This window comes from Uranotaenia lowii, chromosome 3, assembly GCF_029784155.1.
Source record: "Uranotaenia lowii strain MFRU-FL chromosome 3, ASM2978415v1, whole genome shotgun sequence".
NCBI lineage: Eukaryota > Metazoa > Arthropoda > Insecta > Diptera > Culicidae > Uranotaenia > Uranotaenia lowii.
In genome coordinates, this window is record NC_073693.1 from 339,533,299 (window position 1) to 339,549,230 (window position 15,932).

The following is a 15,932-nucleotide window of genomic DNA, read 5'->3' on the forward strand; positions in this document are numbered from 1 at the left end:
GAGTAGAATACCTCGCTTGCTTATATGGACCCTCATGGAGGGGTTTGACCCTCAAATCACCCATCCCCTTCCCCCTTCCTACGGCCATGTATTTCGATATAATTAGAGTTCAAAACTTCCCAATGACTGCCATCAGATGCTTCTTAAAAAATTGAGTTTTTATCTTTATGGTCTTCAGAAAACGAACTTAAAGCCAAAAAGTCATTTAAAATGGGTGTTTTGCTTCAAAGATAACTCATTTTGTTGAAGTCGTATACAAAAATTCTTGACTGGTATGAATTCAAATAGATTGAGAGCTCATATTGAAATAATAAAAGTGCTTGGTTGCACAGACCACAGCTGGTTATTTGAAAATTTATTAAAAAACATATTTTTCAATGATTATATAACTATACATTTTTTGGGGATTAAGGAATTTTCATGAAAAAAATTGCAGTTCTGTTCAAATACATTCAATCCCAACCGATGAATTAATAATGAAGAGACAAATAGGGTGAACAAAAGAATGCCCCAAATTGGTAAGGGAAACTTCAAACTTGTGAAATATTATGCGCTGCAGGCTAAATTTGGCCAGATCGGATTACGTGAAGGGGTCGCTCAACGAGCCTGAAGTTTGTATGGGATTTTGAGACATTTTGATTGGGAGAACATGGAAATTCAATTTTTCATCAATAACTTTGGTCTCCATTCGGCAGATTTCTTTTGAGTACGGGCTTTCTTAAAGCTTCAATTATGACAAATATTTCATCTGAGGACTGAATTTTGATTCGAATTAAATTAAAAAAAAAAAGATATAAGGCTTGAAATATTTGCTAACTTTTTTAAGGATGATATTCATCACTTTTAATGCTGCGTCAAAATGTTAGACGCAGGATCTTATTAAGTGAAGTACCCTTGAGAAAATTAGCCCATTTTTGAAGCTTAATAACTTTTTTTCTTCATTCGAACCGAAATACAATTTTCGGATGAAATATTTGTCATGATTTAGGATTTAAGAAACCCCGTATTTCAAAATCCCATAAAGGGTGATACGGTCAAAATTTGGTCAATATCAACTTGATGTATTTCTTTCAATTCTGCATTTAAAAAACCTGAACACCCCTCATTTTGAAGGTGTGTGTGTGTAGAATGTTGCTCCTATTTTGATTTTGGAATTCACTCTTCAGTTGTCAAAATGCCGTCCAAGGAAGAAGAGCAGCGTATCAAAATTTTGCTCGCACATCGCGAAAATCCGAGCTACTCGCACGCAAAGCTGGCAAAATCGCTAAAAGTTGCCAAATCAACCGTTACAAATGTAATTAAAGTGTTTGGGGAACATTTGTCGACAGCCAGGAAGTTTGGATCGGGGGGAAATCGAAAACCGGAAGCCGCTGAGACGACAAAGAGAGTTGCCGGTAGTTTCAAGCGAAACCCTAACCTCTCTCTCCGAGATGCCGCAAATAAGCTGGGTGTATCGTCTACAACCGTGCATCGAGCCAAAAAACGAGCCGGACTATCGACTTACAAGAAGGTAGTGACTCCAAATCGCGATGATAAACAAAATATGACGGCCAAAGCGCGATCTCGGAGGCTGTACACGACGATGCTGACGAAGTTTGACTGCGTGGTAATGGACGACGAAACCTAAGTCAAAGCCGACTACAAGCAGCTTCCGGGACAGGAGTTTTATACGGCAAAAGGAAGGGGACAGGTAGCAGATATTTTCAAGCACATGAAACAGTCAAAGTTCGCAAAGAAATATCTGGTTTGGCAACCAAGAAATTTACGTGAAAGAGTGTTTGAATAAACGTCTGCTGCCTTTCCTGAAGAAACACGGTTGTTCCGTACTGTTTTGGCCGGATTTGGCATCTTGCCATTACGGTGAAAAGGCCATGGAGTGGTACGCCGCCAACAACGTGCAGGTGGTTCCCAAGGACAAGAACCCTCCCAACACGCCAGAGCTCCGCCTAATAGAGAAATACTGGGCTATTTTCAAGCGGAACCTAAAGAAGACCAAAAATACTGCGAAGGACGAGCAGCAGTTCAAGGCAAACTGGCTTTCTGAGACGAAGATGTTGGACAAGGTGGCTGTGCAAAATCTGATGGCAGGGGTTAAGCTTAAGGCCCGGCTATTCGGATTTGGAAAAGCGGAAGCCTAACTGAATATTTTTCCTGAGTTTTATACCCATTAAACTTGAAAAAGAAATATAATTTGATTTTTTAAATAAACGATTTCACCGATTTACACGCGTTTTGCCTTGACCAAATTTTTACCGTATCACCCTTTACCCTTGTAGCGTCAGGACAAATCATTCAACCCAGTGTATCGGTGCAACGAACTTGATCAAGTAGAGCAACAAGACAATCTGGTCAACTAGCCATTCAGACTAACTCTGAGTTTGGGAAGGTTCAGCCTGAACGTCTGAATTTTCTTTCTTTATCCTTAGTTCTAAATGATCGCAGCCCTCTTTACTCACTGAAATACGTCTATAAACTAATCTATACTAAACTAAGCATTCTTGTTCAACCTCTCCAACTTTTTCCTTCTCACGCTACCTATTGGAACTGAAACTCTACTCACTCTCCCTGTTCTCCTTCATAATAACTCAGCACTCAAGTACTGAAAATCGCAACAAAATCAACAATGCAAACTAACGATATCGAACACAATTGAAGTGGGAAAAAAAAAGAAAAAAATCTCTAGAATTTTATAAAGTGAAAAGTATAACATACAGAATAAATAAGCGACCAAAGGATAAGCAAAACAACCCCTTAAAAGAACAATATGTTCACTGGAAATGCTAGAAATCACCATGTGAATCCAAATAAAGAAATAATTATTATCCTTGTCGTCTAAGCTAATGGTTAGAAAAATCGAAAATCGATCGCATCCCGGTATTGACACACATAGTTTAATGAAGGATGGCGGTTTTAGCATTAATGAGCCGGTTAAACCTTAGAATGGTATCCCTCAATGATGAAGCACATGCATGTGGATGGATCTTTTCAAGAAAACTTAGATTGTACTTAGAAATCCTACCTAAATATATGTGTGTTCATAGTGCTACCGGTAATCAATTGCATTTTCAACCAATAGTGCAAGAGTGTCAAGTAGCATAGCAAAGTAAAAACAGGACCGTGGGGTAAAACCACAATACACCAACTAAATGGTCACAGTAGACTCTCTCCCCAACAGGAAAAAAATCTATGGAATATTTTGTTCAATAAAACTTTTGGACCGAATAAAAAACAATGGATCAGAAATTTCTGAAACACGCACGCTCACCTGCTCACTCTAAAAAATATCATCTTAACATTTCCAGCATAACAACCTGCTTTACATGGCAAACAATCGTCTGATCGCAATTGAAACCCAACATTAGAAATTTGAATCCTCAAACACAGTCATCAGAATTCAACCGAAAGGTGCTTCCTACAATTCCTGCACGACTAATTGGAGCCAACTAACCATCCATGCATAGTTAGATCTTTAAATTCTTATCGATAACAATTGCTTACGGAGCACATCCGATCCATCATTCCGATATACAAAGTAGAAAGCAATAAACGCAAACCCAAAAGGAAACGATCACTGAAACACCAGCCAGCCTAAAATTGCCTTACGGATGTGCCAAGGGGTTTCGGTCCTCATACCCTTCGTTATCTTCGCCTCTGCTCTTCCCACTCACCGAGCCGATTATCGGAGCCTTCTCCAGGAATTTCGCAGTGCCCACTTGCTCTTATGGCAGTTTTTTTGTTGTTGTTGCTTTAATGCTATCTTTCGATTCCCTAACAAGGTCTGCTGGTTGCTTTTGTCTGTTTCGAGGCATCAGTACCTTGTTTCACACTTCTCTTTGCCCTCTTGCGAGTGTTGTTGCTGTTGTTGTTGTTGCCGTTTGCTGAGTTATTGTTAATCGATAATGTGCACGACCTCAACAGCGCAACGCGGGACCTCTTCCTCCCAATTGTGCCGAAACAATCGAACGATCGGAAAGCAATTGGGGGAAAAACGTTGAACCAACATAATCTCAACCGGTGAGCGCATTGGGCAGCAAAATCTGAGCCAGCTTATGAAATATGGACGCACCCCTTGCGTGCGTGTGAAATGGTTGGGCTCGAAAGGCTCCCAACATCCACGAGGAAGAAAAACTCCAAAATTATGAGAAGTTCAATTATCCACACAGGGGGGATACCCAAATCATCCTGCTCGAATCTCGGAAAATGAAAATCTCTTCAACAAGGGGCAGTGTGATGTTCAACAAACGAAAAAAGTGTGTACTCACGTCATAATTCTTCTTTTAATTTATCTGCGATGTTTTATTTTTCTGTTACTCTTCGTTATTATTATTGCTTTTGTATCACACTTGATTGATTTTCTCTTACTCTTCTTTACATTTTCTTCCTAGCTTATTCATATACATAAAAAAACATCATCTCCCTCACTTAGCCCTGAAAGAAACTTGTTTCCAAACAATTCTTCTGGTCATTTTTCGTGCTTCTTCTCATTCTTTAGTGACTTGCCCTGTGTGCTTCTTGCTTGCTTCTTTTCCAAGAAGGAGATTGATCGTTTCACACACTCACATTAATTTCTTCGTTTTTTACTTTTTTTTAAGAAAGGAGAAAAAGAATCTTTAAAAAGAAAACAGAAACTTAACCATTAAAGAGGAGACAGGAGGAGGGAAAAAAACCTCTCCTCGGACTCCCGCTCGTTCCATCTCGTTCACGCTTTTATAAACTCGTTCATGCTGGTTTTTTGACTCCTTCGGATTTCGTGGTCGATCCTCTCATTCACGCATACGATCGTTGGTTTTGCTCCGTTCAGTTCGCTCATCACCATGCTCATAAACAACGGACAAACGATTAATAAGTGATGCTGTGTTTTTCGATTTTGAATGCCATTAACTTCGTAAATGCCTCGGAACTTAGGCGCGACGATGATGACGGTGACGGTGACGACGACGACGACTTAACTTGACTCGACAATCCCGTCCCGTTCTGTGTTTCTCCCGGGTCAGCTCCAACGGATTCGGGTGGGGCTGTTGCTGCTTTCTGCTTGCTGCTGCTTTTGCTGTCTGTTGTCTGTGCGCGCACCATAGGGCGCAGAGTGGGGTGCAAAGGGTGACTGGGGTACCCTTACTGTGGTCTCGAGGGGGTACAATGTGTCAAATTAAGCATTCTCTTTCTCCGTCGCTTCGGTTTTCCTTAACTTCTTTTTGTTCTTGGCTCATTCATTCTTTCTCTCATCACCTGGTTTGCAGGTTGCTGGCTGTGTATGGTCCACCGCGTGTTAAACGGGTTGTTGTGCTTCAGGTTTAATGCAAACAATGACTGCGATAATAATGGGCTTCGAAACTAGCCTCGAAAATGATCAATTAAGTAGGGTTGGCGCTCTCTCTGAGCATTTTTTTTTATTTCGCATGTTGTTGTTCGCGTATGTATCTGCGTGCTACAAACGAGAAGTTGATTCGTTGCGACTTTGAATCGAGGATCACAGTTAATATTTTGACACTTTTGTAAACGAGAATCACCCCATCACCGTCACTAAGTCAAACAAATAAATATCGTCTACAGACCATTTTGGCACATGGAGTTTGTTGAAAACCATTTATGATAAACCACTTATCAGCTACCTATCGCTAGTGCTGTTTGCCTGACTACTGCTAGTGCTTCGACCACTGTCGTTGGTTGTATTGCTGCTGGAACTTCGGGAAAGATCGCCCGAGGATGGGATGAGATCACCGTTGTTCTTATGAAAGCTGGCCATAGCAGCCGCAGCAGCAGCAGCCGCAACAGCTTGTGCGTGATGATGTTGGAGTGCTAGGAAATTGGGAGGACTACTCCGTAAGCTCACCGGTTCTTCCTTAATGTGGTTTGGAGGCAGTGATAAACTACTTGGGTTCGACGTTGGCGGTGATGACCCGGATAGATTGAGCTGCTGAAGATGCGGGGGTATCAATAAGGCGGAAACGGCACTACTGCTACCGTTCGGAGGAGGTCCAGTAGCCGGCGGATGAGGTTGCTGGTGATGCGGAGGAAGACTATTGCTGCCGGAACTGCTGTGATGGTTTTTGTTGCTGCTACTGCCGTTCAGGTGATTCGAAGGACTCGTCATCCCCGAGCTGTGATTATTGTTATTACTATTGTTAACATTCTGGGTAGCATTGTTTCGCATTGCGTGATGATTGCTATACGGACTAAAGTTGTTGCTATAACTATTGTTAAGCTGTGAGCTAAGGCCACTATCACTGCTGATGTTGTTAAGCTTGTCACTAGCACTGTTTTGCAGATGCTGCTGTTGTGCTGCGATCATTGAAGCCAATCCAAGATGATCATGGTGATAATAGCTGGTAGGAGTTGCTGGACTGGCTAACAGGTTCAAAGGAGATGCTATACTAGTTGAAGGTGACTGTAAACTAGATAGCACGCTCATACTCCTCGGGCTTGACAGCGACTGGTTGATAGATTCTCTGTCGTCTTCAGGGCTTTTGGAATCATCCATGCTTTCACAGCTTCCAATCGCATCATCCGATCCCTGATCTCGCCCATCGTCGTTATCAGCCATCTCCTTATAGCGAATACACTTCTTCTTGCGCCGGCAAGGTTTGCACCATTGATTTTGCTGATCCAGCCCATACCTTGCGCGACATTTCTTCATGCTATTACCACCAGGATCCGCAGGACTGCGGTCCTTTTTCCTCTTCTTCTTTTTGGCACCAAATCCATAGTTGTCTCTCGCCGTCCATCCTGGGTATAGCTCCATATGCATTTGCCGCTCCTGTCGAGCCTTATCGTAGTAAACACTCTGTTCTTCTCGCGAAAGTGAGTGCCATTTCCGGCCAAGTATCTGATTAATGGCAGCGGATTCTTTAAGCGTACATTCAGCCACAACTTTAGCGCGCATTTCTTTCATGTAAAGCATGAATGCATTTAGTGGCTTTTTGACGTGGTTTTTCTTCTTCTCTGCTGCCATTTCGCGTTCTAGTAGAGACTGCCTACTGTGGTGATTGCCACTGTGATGATGATTGTTATTGTTGTTGTTATTGTGATTGTTGCTATCGTGATGTGAACTATTATGGTGACTATTGTTTGAGGATCGATGTTGACTGGACGAAAAGCGGCTTGAATCTTCATTCCCTTCCTGTTTAATGCTCGGTGGATTTGAAGATCGACCGGAACTAAACCGCGCAGAATCCTGGCTCGATATATCCTGTTTCGGGCCAGGAGTGATTATGGCGTGGTGCGGGTTTAGCATCGGATGGGAATGCATCGACGGTAGAAGACTGGGAGAGTACCGATAAAAATCACTTGGTAGGGACGTATATATCTGTAAGGATGCCGGGTATGGATTTCGGAACCCAGCTGCTGGACTGTACATCGACGGTGTATGCCAAGATGGAGCTACCAGAGGCATATCGGGACTAAGCATAGGATAGGGATACTGACTGCTCGGGAAACTGTACAGTGGAGGCCTTGTTAATCCCATTGCCTTCGGATCCAATTGGTACGGAAGAATGCCACAATGAGCCGGTGGAGGTGATGATAGATGATCGCCATTGTGGCAAAAGAACGGAGGCAACCCCATCTTGTTTGCCATTGAAACTGGCAAGCCGCCGGCGGTACCATTTGGATATGCATACGGTGGAACCAAATATCCCATATTGAACCCCGGATGACCATGGGGCAGTTTTGCATACGCGTTATTCTGATCATGCCGGGTAGTTCCATTCTTCACAGTTTTTTCTTCACTTTCTGTCAGATCAATCAAGCTGGACTTTTCTTCCAGCAGATTTTCCGTCAGTTTTTCTTCACCTTCCCCTTCGCCTTCATGTTTGAACACTTTAACCTCGTCTGTACTGCCGAGCTCATCACCGGTAGAACTATTGTGAGGCATTTTGAAACAGCTTTCATCTATTGTACACTTATTTCAGGTTTTGATTTTTTTGCTCACTTCATTGACTTATCTCTCTTTTCCCCAAAAGGCACTGATATAATTTTGTGTTTAGGTTTCCGAAACTAGATAATGAGATAACAATTTTGAACTAGGTTTCACATTGCACTAATTTCAACGGAACTCTTTTCCGCTTGTCTTATCACTTGCTGCTAACCACAACCCTCGCAGTGTGTCGAGATTTTTTTCGTTGTCTGTAGCTACTGGCTGGTGGTAAGATAATCCTATGCCAGCACATTCCGTCATTCGTTGCGTATGGAGCTTATCCTTCTTGTATCCTCAAAAGCAATCACTCAAAGCCCGAGATCGATCAGATAACTACTTTTCCATGAGCGAACGAGCGCGCGCGATTTACACCAAAATTCATTCGAGTCCAGTTTTCGCGTTCTCCTTTATTGTAGAGCGCTAAGCACAGCAAGCTCCTACTCTTCACTCGTGGCTGTGGCCGTTCGAGTTCTTGAACTTCTTGGAAGCTGGTTAGCGCAACGAGTGGCCACCGCTCTTCCCGTTTGTATTGGTTTCGCTTCCAGCTTGCTGCTGTGGCTGCCCGACACACAAACACACCCGCACAATTGCCGCCGTCGACGTCGTAGTCGTTAGCCTGATGTTGTTCGTTAGCAGAAGTAGAAGCTCGGTTCAAGAATATGGACTACACAGCGAGGTGGCCAAAGAAACCAGAATTCAACACACGGCCAAGTGTATATCGTTGGAGTGGAGAAAAGTGGAGGCGAAGCACACACAACAGCACAAACGAAGAGCGAAGAAACAGGAATCTTGTTAAAATGAAATTACTTTGCCCTCTTCTCCTGTTTCTTGTGTATTTTTTTGTTGCCTTGGCTCGAGTTCAACAATCGAAATTCTGGATTGTGGAATTTTATATCGTAGGCTTCCGCTGAACGAGTTGCTCTGTAACGAAAGATAGTTGATCCTTATATTAGTCTATCAGTTGATATGCTATTTTGATTTCGGTTATATTGCATCGAATTGATAAATATAAGCTGCGTAATTGACCTCTACATCCCCTCCACTGATCAATGCTCAGTGACGTCATTTTAACAAGACTTAAGCGGTTTCCCGTAGGTTGAATAGCAGCGCTTCAAAAGTTTGTATTTGTCAGAAAAACAAACCCACCTTCAGTCGTGCACCCATAAAAATCCGTATTCCTTGTCCAATGAACTATACCAGACACTTGTTAATTTCCGATCAACCCCCAACTTATCCGGAGTGTCAACGAAAATTGTGAATGACGGCGACAACTAGTGAAGCGACGGCGACGACGACAGTAGAATGCGATAAAACAAAACGCGACTTCGTTTTCGCGACACTTGAAATGGATGTTTTGTCCTATTCTTGCGTTCTTCCTTGCTCTTGCTTCCTTTGCACGGATGCCTCCACCCGCGATTATGTTTTATTTGTCACTCAACACTCGTTTGACAGTTCATAAATTCTTTCACTCTGATTCGTCTGTTCACCTCTTTGATATGGAATGATCGACAAGTGCGATCCCGTTTCCTCATCAAATCCACAATCAATTACTTCATTTGATCCGTTATCAATCTACACTCTCTTTCTCTACTTAGCGGAATGCTCTAGTATTTTGCCTGCGATTGAATCCGCTATAGCACTGAATTCTGACAAGCCGCCGCCTAATAGGCCCAGACAGAAAGGAAAAATAAAGCGAAAAAAAAAATTAATGTGATGCGCGTTCGTGCTTATGAACTGTTTGCTTCTTCTGACGGCGAATGACTGCCCGTGCTTGCGTTGGTAAGTGACGTCTCTCGCGCTCTCTTCAAGCCGAGCTACTCCTACTTACGCCCACCCAGTCAAGTTCTCACGTACACCAGTGCACGACAAGTGCGATCTCTCCGAGTTATCGCCACCCGATAAAACTCAGAAAAAGACGAGAAACGTCAAACCGGACAGAGCTTTGCGGTGTTGCTGAGTAGAGAGCGCGCTTGCGCAAGCTCTCTGGACTTTAAATTGAACGTTAAAATTCCTGGAAATGCAACCCCTAGCTACCTGCTGCTCAACTTAGACTTACTTGCGTACAATTGATCCTTTGGTCCGGATAAGAATCGGCTCGTTGTCCTTTCGGTATTTCGCTTCGGTTTTGTCGGATCGGTTGTGCTCCTTTCGGTGAACAAACTGAGAATGAACTGGTGTCAACTTTCAAGACAAGCCGAAGTCCCGACTCGGCTAAGAAAAAGGATCCCGACGGAAGGATCGTGTGGAAGGTTCCTACAGATAGTATATCAATGGGAAACAGGACGTGATTTGTTTTCATGTTTTGGGTTTAGGGAATGAGTTTTATTGCTCGCTCAAGGATACTCGTTTTCTACTTTTTCAAAACAATGCAGAGCGTTTCGGATTGCACAAAATTAGAAATTATTTTTGACAATGCGTAGATTATTGCCAGCATGCATGTGATGTTTAAGTCGATCATATTCAATCTTTAAGCAATAAAAATGAATCGATAGTTTTTACCGAATATTTAACGAACGAGATACCGTCAACTGGGGTAACAAGTAACACTTTTCAACTTCAGTGGCTTCTAGAAAACTTATTTCTACAGATAATAATTTTCAGCTTGACACTTGTTTTTGTTATACCGCTTGCAACTATATTAAACTATGACCCATGGGAGCATGGCCCGACGCAGTGGCCACTTACCCCGTACGACGCGGGTTCAACGACAACGAGCCAGTAACGAACGAAGAACTTGTGGCTATCGCTAAGAAACTTGCGGTGAATAAGGCCCCTGGTCCGGACGGAATCCCAAATGCAGTGCTAAAGGTGGCGGTACAGACCATTCCGGATACTTTCAGAGTGGGGCTACTAAAGTGCCTCGACGAGGGATCTTTTCCCATTTCGTGGAAAACGGCGAAGCTGATGCAACTACCGAAACCTGTGAAACCCTCAGGGCATCCATGATCATACAGACCCATTTGTCTGCTGGACACTCTTGGTAAGCCACTGGAGAGGATAATATTTAACAGACTTCTTATCTACACAGAAAGCGAAAGTGGACTATCGGACAAACTGTTTGGTTTTTGGAAAGGGAGATCTATGGTGGACGCCATCCGGAAAAGAAGCAGACAGGTGTTCGTCACAGCGCCATTGTAACGGTCAACGTAAAGAATGCCTTCAACAATGCCAGCAGGGAAGCTATTGCCACTTCACAGGATGAGTATTCCCAATACCCTGTGCAGGATAATAGGAAACTTCTTCGAAAATCGAGTCCTGACTTATGAAACCGAAATTGGATTACAATCTACTGCCCTAACAGCGAGTGTTTTACAGAGTTCCATACTCGGACCTGTGCCTTGAAATGCCATGTATAATGAGGTGTTAACGCTGAAACTACCAGCAGGCGTGCAGATAGTCGGATTTGCTGACGATATCGTGTTCATGACCACCGGTGAAACAATTGAGTTAGTAAAAGACCTTGCTATGGTGCCCGTAGAAGGGTTGGCATCTGGATGGAGAGAGTTAAGCTTCAGATAGCTCATCATAAAACCGAATTTCTGTTCGTGACCAATAAAAGAGTTGTGCCGCACATGGAAATCACTGTTGGAGGGCACACGACGTCTTTGAAACAGCAGCTGAAATACCTTGGAGTAATGGACGACACTCGCTTGAGTTTAGGTGCGCATGTCAAACACTGTTGTTAAAGTGCATCGAAAGTCATAGATTCATTGGCCTGGATTATGCCCAACTGCCATTGTCCAAAGAGTAGCAAGATAGCACTGTCGAAACTATGACACGAAGGAGCGGCCTGGGGGTGCCTGGTGCTTGAGGGTCGCCTTAAAGTTGTCAGAATGAGCTACATTTTTGCCATTATTGACCTAAATTGGGGGTGAAAGCTATTACTGTCTGGACCAGAGGGGGCCAAACCTAAGCCCTCGAGTCCCTGGTCGTTCCTCTGGAGACTCATTGGAGGGTGGGCACACAAGGCCTTCTTTTCTGGATAGCTCGGTCTTGAGCAGGAACAAAGCTCCTCAAGGTCGGCTTTTACAAAATTGCTGATCGCGGGCTCTTCGGAGTAATTAAACACACTGTCTCTGCAAAATTAGAGTTTTTAAGTTTTTTTAACTAGAATACCTGTGTGTGTCGTGCGTCGTGTGCTTCGTTGGGCCGGCCTTCGCTGCTGATGGTACTTCTCAGAACGCTCTGGGATCTAGATATGATCTGGCTAGGCAAATGTAGAGAATTGGCGGTAACTCTGCCAATTCCTCTTCGGCTCCTCAGACCAGAACGGATCCGTTGAATCCGTTCGGCCTACCGATGGTGCACGGAATGCAAATAGTCCCAGCTGGGCCTGTTCTTCTGGTGTCGATGGCAGTACCAGATGCGGACCTCGACGATTCGACGAAATCCCAGAATGCATGGACCAGATTAGACTTTTGGGTCCTAGTGGAAATAACAAATTGTGAGTTTTCAACCTACCGGAATTTCCTTTAACTCGCGCTTTACCTGATTCGTACTTTCGCACAAACACTTCTTGTCTTCCGCTGTGCACGTTTCTTGTTAGATATGTAAGACTTTTAACTTTGTCTTTTCACCTGTTTTTGTTTTTTTAAGTTAGGTTTTAAAGAAATAACGATCTTTATCACGATCCTTACGTCTTGGCGGCTAAAGCGGAAAGAAATCTTCATTTTCTTGTTATTGGTAGCTCCTCTCGACTCATACAAATCAAACCACTTAATTCTGGACTAAAATATTTTTATTTGTGCGTTCTCTGTCGTTTCGTTATAGTACCTTTACTTCGTGTATTTGTTTCAGTGTACCTCTGTTAACATGTTGTGGTCTTGTGAGTCCTGCATTTTTAAACCTAGTTAACTATCTTGCTTGGAAGATATTAATAAATGAACAAATAACAATTAACAATTTATATTTAATTTGAATGAAAAAGTAAAGAAAGATTAAATTAAGCCAAACTTTAATGAGTTGAATATCGCAACGGTAACAAAGCTAGGTATCAAGAAAGATGGAAAATAAGAGCTAGCCTACTGAAGACAGATCATTCCATCTTTATTGGTCTGGATGAATAAGATAAGGATAAAGGTTTGTTTTGGATATTTCCCAGTTCTTCTAGTGACCATTCTGGCCAAAGTTCTGCAAAGAAGTTACGTTAGAGTCAATTGACCTCCCATCAGGTGTGATTTGGAAAAGAGCAGAGATGCCAAAGCCCTGTTTTTTTTATATGGAGAAGGAAATCGTTCAAAACGCTATGAAAAGATCGTTCATAAAAAATTATTCATTCAAATGAGTTTTCCGATAGCCTTATCTAGTTTCTGAAAGTTTATGGAAAGTTTTACAGTATCAAAGTTAGCAATCTAAACTTAGTTATCGTGATTTTTTCTCCGCAACTAGTCAAGCTCCGTGCGCAATTTCCGTTCCATAATTTTTCTTCCAAGCCACGTTGCAAGGAATCTTGAGGGTGTTGTGCGACTTCCTGAAGGTTGCGTCATATTTTATTTCTCCATTTCACGGTGTATTGGAAAACACAATTCACACAATCAATCAAGGACAACCTTCGAAAATATCCGGCCTTGTTCCGTTAGCCAAACGTGCTGATCACCGGAGCATGAGATTTTTCCCGAGATTGCGCACGGACAATTTTTATTGCCCATTTGACCCTCCCTTTCGCTTCACCTTCGCATGGACGTTTCATAGAACCCAAGAATATCAGAGAACGTTGTTAGACAAAATAATAGATAATAGACCAATGTTCAAAATATCCTCGTCATGGTAGAACAGGTAGAAAATTTGTTAAAGGAAAATTTGTACAAGAGATCCTACTGGACAAAATACCCAGTTCGTTTTGTTCCGTTTTTTCCATACTTACACCTACATACATACATTTGTTGATCTTAACGATCCAGACTAACTTAGAGACCAGGAAAAAAACAGCACGTTCAAATAGTTTGACAAACAATATTTTTTCGAATCATTATGCGAATCAGATACTCGTTACTTTCTGAAGATAAACTAATTTTGGCTACATAAGGTAGATTCCAATTAGCCAAACGAATTGCGCGTTGAACGAATCCTGAAAAATTCGTTCCTCTGGACTTCGCTGTAGTTGGTTGACACAAGCCTAAGACCGGGAAAAGATCGGTTTCAATGTTCCTCCGTTCCTCCGTGGGCTTCAAGGTACAAATAAATAGTAAAAACCTTTTGTTATCGTGCTGTGCAAATATGGTTCAATATCTATTATTATGTTTATTTATTTACTCTGTTTTGATGTGGGTTCGAGGCCGAGCATCCCGTGGTCTTAGATGGAGGGGGCCCGTTTTAGCTCAGGTTTTCAACTTTCTTCTTCGGTCAGACGAGGGACGAAATTCCCGGGGGGCGGGGAAACCGAAAGGACTCTCATTCTCCGATCTATTATCGCTGGTGTACCATCGTTGTTGGCCGAAGAAAACCGGGAGATGGCTGGAACCAGATATGATTTACACCTCTATACGCAGGTTGAAGGGTCGTGTGCGTTTCGGTGGTCTTTACCTTCGATGCTCACTTCAGGGGTTTCCAGGACGGACAGAACACGACAGGATGGTCCGATTCTCGGGATTGACCACGATGAGACCACGTAGGGCTTTGAGTTGAAATTCCTGTGGATTTCCAAAGTTTATAGATCAGATAGCAGCGAGCACTACAAACAATACAGTCTCAAAATAATTTACAAAAAGATCGTCAGGTTTGAATCTTTAAAGTTTCTAAATACATTTTTTTTTAAAGATCTTTTCAAAAAGACTCGAAATGTCAATAAATAATAAAGAATTTTGAGTAATATCGACGTCATAAATTTGTATTTTAAATTCTTGATATGTAATTTGTTTGTCTCAAAAAGAACCATTTGAACCATTATCTAATTTAAATCCGACTTCCAAAAATGAGTAAAACTTTAAGTTTCGAATGGTGAATCCGATGAGTTCTTATTGTGGATTGTTAGTTTTAATGATTTGTCATGTTTGAATTCTGCATAAGAAAAAGTTTTAGAACTTCAAACCATAATATTAAACAAATATTCAGGATGGTTTTGAATGTTATTTTCATGTTCAGAAAATAATTTTCAAATAAAGGGTGATACTGTCAATATCAACTTGACGTATTTCGTTCAATTTTGCATTTAAAAAACCTGAACACCCCTCATTCAAAAAGTGTGTGTGTAGAATGTTGCTCCTATTTTGATTTTGGAATTCACTCTTCATTTGTCTAAATGCCGTCCAAGGAAGAAAAGCAGCGTATCAAAATTTTGGTCGCGCATCGCGAAAATCCGAGCTTCTCGCACGCAAAGCTGGCAAAATCGCTAAAAGTTGAGAAATCAACCGTTACAAATGTAATTAAAGTGGTTGGGGAACGTTTGTCGACAGCCAGGAAGTACGGATCGGGGGGAAATCGAAAACCGGAAGCCGCTGAGACGACAAAGAGAGTTGCCGGTAGTTTCAAGCGAAACCCTAATCTCTCTCTCCGAGATGCCGCAAATAAGCTAGGTGTTTCGTCTACAACCGTGCATCGAGCCAAAAAACGAGCCGTACTATTTACTTACAAGAAGGTAGTGACTCCAAATCGCGATGGTAAACAAAATACATCGGCCAAAGCGCGATCCCGGAGGCTGCACACGACGATGCTGACGAAGTTTGACTGCGTGGTAATGGACGACGAAACCTACGTCAAAGCCGACTACAAGCAGCTTCCGGGACAGGAGTTCTATACGGCAAAAGGAAGGGGAAAGGTAGCAGATATTTTCAAGCACTTGAAAATGTCAAAGTTCGCGAAGAAATATCTGGTTTGGCAAGCCATCTGTACCTTGAAAAGCAGCATTTTCATAGCTTCCGGGACTGTCAACCAAGAAATTTACGTGAAAGAGTTCTTGAATAAACGTCTGCTGCCTTTCCTGAAGAAACACGGTTGTTCCGCACTGTTTTGGCCGGATTTGACATCTTGCCATTACGGTTAAAACGCCATGGAGTGATACGCCGCCAACAACGTGCAGGTGGTT

General features: G+C 42.4%; 1 protein-coding gene across 2 annotated transcripts; it reads right to left on the reverse strand.

Annotated features, from left to right (window-relative positions):
• Positions 1 to 4,276: 4,276 nt before the first annotated feature.
• Positions 4,277 to 10,069, reverse strand: LOC129756215 (protein pangolin, isoforms A/H/I/S-like). Of its 2 annotated transcripts, none has more exons than XM_055753030.1 (2): positions 9,969 to 10,069; positions 4,277 to 8,833 (listed from the first exon to the last, which is right to left on the reverse strand). In XM_055753030.1, the coding sequence occupies exon 2, from the start codon at positions 7,868 to 7,870 to the stop codon at positions 5,606 to 5,608; it is 2,265 nt and encodes a 754-aa protein (XP_055609005.1). In that variant the 5' UTR covers positions 7,871 to 8,833; positions 9,969 to 10,069; the 3' UTR covers positions 4,277 to 5,605. The 2 variants fall into 2 exon arrangements, with proteins under 2 accessions (XP_055609005.1, XP_055609004.1); XM_055753029.1 differs by lacking the exon at positions 9,969 to 10,069 and adding an exon at positions 9,059 to 9,685.
• Between the last annotated feature and the right edge of the window lie 5,863 nt (positions 10,070 to 15,932).

Coding starts and splice junctions, on each gene's coding strand:
- LOC129756215 (XM_055753030.1), bottom strand. CDS start 7,870: ATGCCTCACAATAGTTCTACCGGTGATGAGCTCGGCAGTACAGACGAG.